This window comes from Catharus ustulatus, chromosome 36 (assembly GCF_009819885.2).
Source record: "Catharus ustulatus isolate bCatUst1 chromosome 36, bCatUst1.pri.v2, whole genome shotgun sequence".
Lineage (NCBI taxonomy): Eukaryota > Metazoa > Chordata > Aves > Passeriformes > Turdidae > Catharus > Catharus ustulatus.
In genome coordinates this window covers 379,985-388,654 of record NC_046256.1, presented here as the reverse complement: position 1 = coordinate 388,654, position 8,670 = coordinate 379,985, and the positions used below count along the sequence as shown (strand labels likewise).

The 8,670-nt window shown below is 56.5% G+C and overlaps 1 protein-coding gene across 11 annotated transcripts in view; it reads right to left on the bottom strand.

Annotated features, from left to right (window-relative positions):
* Positions 1-1,117: 1,117 nt before the first annotated feature.
* The window catches only part of SYNGAP1 (synaptic Ras GTPase activating protein 1), a 51,438-nt gene continuing 43,885 nt past the window's right edge, over positions 1,118-8,670 (bottom strand). For 3 of the 11 annotated variants that reach the window (XM_033084131.2, XM_033084132.2, XM_033084133.2), the window contains exons 19-20: positions 7,522-7,590; positions 1,118-1,324 (exon numbers count right to left, since the gene is read on the bottom strand). In XM_033084131.2, coding sequence (XP_032940022.1) covers positions 1,185-1,324; positions 7,522-7,590 — 209 coding nt within the window. In that variant the 3' untranslated portion in view covers positions 1,118-1,184. The remainder of the gene's footprint in view (positions 1,325-7,521; positions 7,591-8,670) is intronic. The other 8 variants (XM_033084136.2, XM_033084137.2, XM_033084138.2 and 5 more) reach the window with 5 other exon arrangements.

Below are 8,670 nucleotides of genomic sequence, written 5' to 3'. Positions count from 1 at the left end.
ACTCGGAGGTGGTGGCACTCGGTGACACTCGGTGGCACTCCCGGAACTCTTGGTGACACCAGGAGCTGGTGGCACTCGGTGGCACTCGGAGCTGGTGGCACTCCCGGGGCTCTCGGTGACACCAGGAGCTGGTGGCACTCGGTGGCACTCGGAGCTGGTGGCACTCCCGGGGCTCTCGGTGACACCAGGAGCTGGTGGCACTCGGTGACACTCGGAGCTGGTGGCACTCCCGGGGCTCCCGGTGACACGAGGGTTGGTGGCTCTGGGTGGCACTCGAGGAGCTGGTGGCACTCGGTGGGCTCGTGGTGACACCGGGAGCTCTTGGTGACTCTCACGAGGCTCTCGGTGACACGAGGAGCTGGTGGCACTCGGTGACACGAGGGGTGGTGGCACTCACGGGGCTCTTGGTGACACGGGGACCCCAAATTCCTCTCGGTGACACGAGGAGGTGGTGGCACGAGGAGCCCTTGCACGGGGACCCCAAATCCTCACGTGGGGACCCCAAATCTTCTCTTGGGGACCCCAAATCCACAAGGGGACCCCAAATCTTCGTGTGGGGACCCCAAATCTTCATGTGGGGACCTCAAATTCACACAGAGACCCCAAATCCTCTCGTGGGGACCCCAATTCCTCGCATGGGGACCCCAAATCTTCTCTTGGGGACCCCAATTCCACACGGAGACCCCAATTCCACACGGAGACCCCAAATCCACAAGGGGACCCCAAACCTTCTCGTGGGGACCCCCAAATCCACAAGGGGATCCCAAACCTTCTCGTGGGGACCCCCAAATCCACAAGGGGACCCCAAACCTTCTCGTGGGGACCCCAAATCCACAAGGGGACCCCAAATCCTGCCGCGCCCCCTCCCCCCTTTCCCCGCGCGAGGAGCCCTTTGCACGAGGATCCGTCGCACGAGGACCCCCAAAAAATTCCTCGCGCGAACCCCCCCGAATTCCTCGCTCGGGGACCCCCTCCCCAAAAAGCGCGACCTCCCCTCGCCCTCCTCCTCCTCCTCCTCCTCCTCCTCACCCCGGGGGTCTCCGGGTGTTCCCCCCCCCCCGCCCTCCCCTTTCCCCCGTTTCCCCCCCGGCTTTGGGGGGGTCGGGGGGATCCAAGGGGGGGTGCGGGTGTGGATTTGGTTTTTGGGGGGGGGTCCCGGCGGCCCCCGGGGCGGGGGTTAGTGCTCAGCAGCGGGGCCGCGCCGCTCGCAGCCGTTGGCCGTGATCGGGGGTGGCGGGGGCGGAGGCGGGGGCCGCCCGGGGACCCCCCCGGCCCCCCAAATCACACCCGGGTCTGCTGCACCCACGGCGGAAAGCTGCCTCTCCTGCAAGGCACCGAGGGGGCTCATTCACCCCCCCCGCCCTCGGGACGGAGCCCCGAAGTGTCCCTGAGTGTCCCCAGATTGTCCCCAAATTGTCCCCGAACTGTCCCGTCCCCGCCCGCGTCCCTCACTCACCTGCGGCGTCGGCGAGCGGACCTCGGGGTGGCCCCGAAATCACCGAGAATCCACCCAAAGTTAGCCCTGAACCCCCCCTGAAATCATCCCTGAACCCCCCTGAAATCATCCCTGAACCCCCCGAAAATAAACCTCGAAAAACTAAAATTAACCCTGAAATACCAGAATTATCCCTGACCCCGAAAATTAATCCTGAAACCTTAAAATTATCCCTGAACTCCCCAAAAATTAACCCTGAAACCCCCTGAAATCATCCCTGAACTCCCCGAAAATTAACCCCGAAAAATTAAAATTAACCCTGAAACAATAAATTAACCCTGGCCCCGAAAATTATCCCTGACTCCCTGAAAATTAATCCTGAATTCCTAAAATTAACTCCTAAAATGATCCCTGAACGCTCTCAAAATTATCCTTGAACCCCCGAAAATTAACCCTGAAAAACTAAAATTAACCCTGACCCCGAAAATTATTCCTGAACCCCCGAAAATTAATCCTGAATCTCTAAAATTAACTCCTAAAATGATCCCTGAACGCCCTCAAATTTATCCCTGAACCCCCCGAAAATTAACCCTGAAAAACTAAAATTAAGCCTGAAACACTAAAATTAACCCTGACCCCAAAAATTAATCCTGAAACCCTAAAATTAACCCTGAACTCCCCCAAAATTATCCCTGAACACCCCGAAAATTAACACTGAAAAACTAAAATTATCCCTGATCCCGAAAATTAACTCCGAAAATGATCCCTGAACGCTCCCAAAATTTTCTCTGAACCCCCCGAAAATTACCCCCAAAAAACTAAAATTAACCCTGAAACACTGAAATTAACCCTGAACACCCCGAAAATTAATCCTGAAACCCTAAAATTAACCCTGAACTCCCCCAAAATTATCCCTAAATCCCCGAAAATTAACACCGAAAAACTAAAATTAACCCTGAACTCCACCAAAATAATCCCTGAACCCCTCGAAAATTAACGCAGAAAAATTAAAATTAACCCTGACCCCGAAAATTATCCCTGAACCCCCGAAAATTAACCCTGTATTCCTAAAACTAACTCCTAAAATTATCCCTGAACACCCCGAAATCATCCCTGAAACCTTAAAATTAACCCTGAAACACTAAAATTATCCCTGAACACCCCCAAAATTATCCCTGAACCCCCCGAAAATTAACACTGAAAAACTAAAATTAATCCTGAAATGCTAAAATTATCCCTGAACCCCCCGAAAATTAACATTGAAAAAACTAAAATTAACCCTTACCCCGAAAATGAACCCTGAACCCTAAAATTATCCCTGAAACCTCCCAAAAATTAACTCTGACCACCCTAAAATTAACCCTGAAACCCCCGAAAATAAACCCTAAAATTAAGCCCAAAAATGTCACCCTAAAATTAACCTTGAAACAATAAAATTATCGTTGAAATTAACTCTGAACACCCCCAAATTAACCCTGAAACCCTAAAATTAACCCCGAACTCCCCCAAAATTATCCCTGAACCCCCTAAAATTAACCCTGAAACTGTAAAATTATCCCTGAAACCCCCCCAAAAATTAACCTTGACACTCTAAAATTAACCTTGAACTATTAAAATAATCCCTGAACCCCCCAAATTATCCCTGATCCCCCCTAAAATGAACCCTGAAACCCTAAATTTACCCCTGAGCCCTTAAAATTATCCCTGAACGCCCTCGAAATTCTCTCTGAAACACTAAAATTAACCCTGACCCCCTCTAAAATTAACCTCGAAACCCTAAAATTAACCTCGACCCCCCCAAATTAACCCAAATCCCCTAAAATTAACCCTGACCCATAAAATTAATCCTGAAATTCTAAAATTAACCCTGAACCCCCACAAAATTATCCCTGAACCGCCCGAAAATCAACCCTGAAACACTAAAATGAACCTTGAAATCCTAAAACTAACCCCAAAAATGTCACCTTAAAATTAATCCTGAACTCCCCCAAAAATTAACCCCAAAAATGTCACCCTAAAATTAATCCTGAACCCCTAAAATCAACACTGAACCCCTAAAATTATCCCTGAATCCCCCCAAAATGAACCTCGAAATCCTAAAATTAATCCTGACCCCCCAAAAATTAATCCTGAATCCCAAAAAATTAACCCTGACCCCAAAAACTTCACCCCAAACCCCTAAAATTAACCCCAAAAATGTCACCCTGTCCCCATAAAATTAATCCTGAACCCCTAAAATTAACCCTGAACCCCCCAAAATTTGTCCCCCCCCGCCAAAACTGAGACGATTCAGCCCCAAAATTGTCCCCAACCCCCCTAAAATTGTCCCCAACCTTCCTAAAATTGTCCCAAACCTCCTCTAAAATTGTCCCCAACCCCTCTAAAGAGTCCCCATCCCGCCTAAAATTGTCCCCAACCCCCCTAAAATTGTCCCCAACCCCCCTAAAGTGTCCTCACCTCTCAAAATTTGTCCCCAACTTTCTCTACAATTGTCCCCAACAACCTAAAATTGTCCCCAACCCCCCAAAATTGTCCCCAACCCCCCTAAAATTGTCCCCACCCCTCATTTAAGTGTCCCCACCCCCCCTAAAATTATCCCCAACCTCCTCTAAAATTGTCCCCAACCCCCCCGAAGTGTCCCCAACCCCCCTAAAGTGTCCCCACCCCCCCAAAATTGTCCCGACCCACTCTAAAACTGTCCCAAACCCCCTCTAAAGTGTCCCCAAACCCCCCAGAATTGTCCCCAACCCCCTCTAAAATTGTCCCCAACCCCCCAAAGTGTCCCCAACCCCCCTGAAGTGTCCCCAACCCCCCAAGATTTGTCCCCACCCCACCAAATTGTCCCCCTGCCGCCCCCCCCCGATGTCCCCAAGCCCCCGCGCTGTCCCCTCCCCCCCCCCCCCGGTGACAGGACATGGCACACGGACACACGGACACGGTGTCCCCTCCCCCCCGTGAGATGGGGACAGACACAGGACACGAGCATGGTGACGGTGACGCGGCGCCAGCGCTGGGGGACAGTGGTGACACCCCCCCAAAACCATGGGGACATTGGGTGACAACCCCTCCAAACCGTGGGGACATTGGGTGACAACCCCCCCAAACCGTGGGGACATTGGGTGACAACCCCCCCCAAGCCACGGTCACCAACCCCGGGGGGGGGTGGGGACAATGGTGGCACCTCCAGGGGGTGGGGACAGGGCCGGGGGTGGCACCTGAGGGGAGGTGGGGACACCTGGGGGGTGTCACCAAAGGGTCACCAGTGTCACCAGAGGGGTCCTCAGTGTCCCTAAGGGACATGGGGACATCAGGAGGGACATGGGGACACCTGGGGGGTGTCACCAGAGGGTCCTCAGTGTCCCTAAGGGACATGGGGACACCTGGGGGGTGTCACCAGAGGGTCCTCAGTGTCCCTAAGGGACATGGGGACATCTTGGGGGTGTCACCAGAGGGTCCTCAGTGTCCCCAAGGGACATGGGGACATCTTGGGGGTGTCACCAGAGGGTCCTCAGTGTCACCAAAGGGTCCCCAGTGTCCACAAAGGACATGGGGACACCTGGAGGGACAAGGGGACAATGAGTGGGGACATGGGGACACCAGGGGTGGTGTCACCAAAGGGTGCCCAGTGTCCCCAAAGTGTCACCAGTGTCCCTAAGGGACATGGGGACATCAGGAGGGACATGGGGACACCAGGGGTGGTGTCACCAAAGTGTCACCAGTGTCCCTAAGGGACATGGGGACATCAGGAGGGACATGGGGACACCAGGGGTGGTGTCCCCAGAGGGTCCCCAGTGTCCCCAAAGTGTCACCAGTGTCCCTAAGGGACATGGGGACATCAGGAGGGACATGGGGACACCTGGATCTGTGTCCCCAGGTGACACAGGGACACGGGAGGGACAGGAGGACACCAGGAAGGACATGGGGACATCTCAGCCCATGTCCCCAAGGGACATGGGGACAGCAGGAGGGACATGGGGACAATGGGGGAGGGACATGGGGACACCAGGGGTGGTGTCCTCAAAGTGTCACCAGTGTCACCATAGTGTCTCCAGTGTCCCTAAGAGACATGGGAACACCTGGGGGGACATGGGGACACCTGGATGACACAGGATGTCCCCAGGTGACACAGGGGGTGGTGTCCCCAAGGGGTCCCAGTGTCCCTGAGGGACACAAAAGGGACTTGGGGACATCTGGATCTGTGTCCCCAAGGAGTGCCAGTGTCCCTGAGGGACACAGAGACACAAGAGGGACTTGGGGACATCTGGATCCATGTCCCCAAGTGTCCCCAGTGTCCCTTGTGGACACAAAAGGGTCTTGGGGACATCTTGGATCCGTGTCCCCAAGGGTCCCCAAGGATCCCCAAGGGTCCCTGAGGGACATGGGGACACAGAAGGGACATGGGGATATCAGTGAAATGTCCCCAGTGTCCCCTAGGGACAGAAAAGGGTCTTGGGGACATCTTGGATCCGTGTCCTCAAGTGTCCCAAATCACCCTTAGTAACATAAAAGGGCCTTGGGGACATCTTGATCTGTGTCCCCAAATGTCCCCGAATGTCCCCAGTGTCCATGAGGGACATGGGAGGGACATGGGGACACAAGAGGGACATGGGGACATTCCAGATCCGTGTCCCCAATGTCCATGAGGGACACAGGAGGGACATGGGGACACAGGAGAGCCTTGGGGACATTCCAGCTCCATGTCGAGTGTCCCCAATGTCCCCTGGGGAGAAAAAAGGGTCTTGGGGACAATGGGATCCATGTCCCCAATGTCCCTGAGGGACACAGGAGGGACATGGGGACACAAGAGGGACATGGGGACATTCCAGATCTATGTCCCCAAGTGTCCCCAGTGTCCCTTGGGGACAGAAAGGGCCTTGGGGACAATGGGATCCATGTCCCCAATGTCACTGAGGGACACAGGAGGGACATGGGGACATTCCAGCTCCATGTCCCCAAGTGTCCCCAATGTCCCCTGGGGACAAAAAAGGGCCTTGGGAACATCTTGATCTGTGTCCCCAAATGTCCCCATATGTCCCCAGTGTCCATGAGGGACATGGGAGGGACATAGGGACACAGGAGGGACATGGGGACATTCCATCTCCATGTCCCCAAGTGTCCCCAAGTGTCCCCAGTGTCCCTTGGGGACAGAAAAGGGTCTTGGGGACAATGGGATCCATGTCCCCAATGTCACTGAGGGACATAGGAGGGACATGGGGACAATTGGATCTGTGTCCCCAAGTTTCCCCTGGGGACAGAAAACGGTCTTGGGGACATTCCAGATCCATGTCCCCAAATGTCCCTGAATGTCCCCAGTGTCCCTGTGGGACATGAGAGGGACATGGGGACACAGGAGGGACATGGGGACATTCCAGCTCCATGTCCCCAAGTGTCCCCAGTGTCCCCTGGGGACAAAAAGGGGTCTTGGGGACAATGGGATCCATGTCCCCAATGTCCCTGAGGGACATGGGAGGGACATGGGGACACAGGAGGGACATGGGGACATTCCAGATCCGTGTCCCCAATGTCCCTGAGGGACACAAGAGGGACATGGGGACACCTTGGATCAATGTCCCCAGGGGGTCCCAGTGTCCCTGAGGGACATGGGGACATGGGAGGGGCATGGGGACATTCCATCTCCATGTCCCCAAGTGTCCCCAATGTCCCCTGGGGACAAAAAAGGGTCTTGGGGACAATGGGATCCGTGTCCCCAACATCCCTGAGGGACACAGGAGGGACATGGGACATCTGGATCTGTGTCCCCAAGTGTCCCCAGTGTCCCTTGTGGACAGAAAAGGGCCTTGGGGACATCTTGATCTGTGTCTTCAGATGTCCCCAAATGTCCCCAGTGTCCATGAGGGACATGGGAGGGACATAGGGACACAGGAGGGACATGGGGACATTCCAGCTCCATGTCCCCAAGTGTCCCCAGTGTCCCTTGGGGACAGAAAGGGTCTTGGGGACAATGGGATCCATGTCCCCAATGTCCCTGAGGGACAGAAAAGGGACATGGGGACATTCCATCTCCGTGTCCCCAAGTGTCCCCCTGTGCGGCCCGGGGGGGTGGCAGGGAGGGGACAAGGACCCACCTGGGGTGTCACCGGTGGCCGAGGGTCCGGTGCCACTGGCGGGGCCGGGCCGCGCTACCTGACGGACAGCTGTGACAAAGAGACACGGGGAGGGGACATCAGGGCCACCGCGGCCACCCCGCGGCTGGTCGGCCCGGAGGTGGCACCGGGGTGGCCCTGAGGTGGCACCGAGGGGACCCCGACCCGAGGAGGGGGCGCGGGAACGGCCCCGTCACTGGGGGAGGGGACACGGGGGTGGCCTTGGGGACACGGCGGTGGCGCTGTCCCTGAGGTAGGGGGGTGGCGCGGTGTCACCTCCGCCCCGGAATGTCCCTCTGGTGTCATCCCAGGGGTGGCGCTTTGTCCCCTGGGGGCGGCCCTGTCCCTCCAGGAGTGGCCCTGTCCCCTCTGGGGGTCACTTTGTCCCCTCAGGGGTGGCCTTGTCCCCTCTGGGGGTGGCACTGTCCTCCTGGGGGGTCACTTCGTCCCTTCCAGGGGTCACTTTGTCCCTTTCTGGAGTCCCTTTGTCCCCTCAGGGGTGGCCCTGTCCCAGATGAGGGTGGCCCTGTCCCTCCAGGGGTGGCCCTGTCCCTTCCAGGGGTCACTTTGTCCCCTCTGGGGGTGGCCCTGTCCCTTCCAGGGGTCACTTTGTCCCCTCTGAGGGTGGCCCTGTCCCTTCCAGGGGTCACTTTGTCCCCTCAGGGGTGGCCCTGTCCCTTCCAGGGGTCACTTTGTCCCTTCCAGGGGTCACTTTGTCCCCTCTGAGGGTGACCTTGTCCTTCTGGAGGTGGCCCTGTCCCCCCAAGGATGGCCCTGTCCCCTTTGGGGGTGGCCCTGTCCCCCCAGGGATGGCCCTGTCCCCTTTGGGGGTGGCCCTGTCCCCTCTGGGGGTGGCCCTGTGCCCCTTGGGGGGTCCCTTTGTCCCCCCAGGGGTGGCCCTGTCCCTCTGTGCCCCCCCCCAAGTGCCACCATGTCCCCCCCCAGGGGTGGCTTTGTCCCCCCACGGTCCCCAGAGGTGACAGCAGCGTCCCCTCCCCCCACCCCGGGCGTCCCCAAACCCTCAGAGGGACCCAAAGACCCCAAAAAAAACCCCAAAATCTCCCCAAAGACCCCACCAAACCCCCCAAAAAACCCCCAAATCCCCCCAGAGACCCCCAATAACCCCCCCCA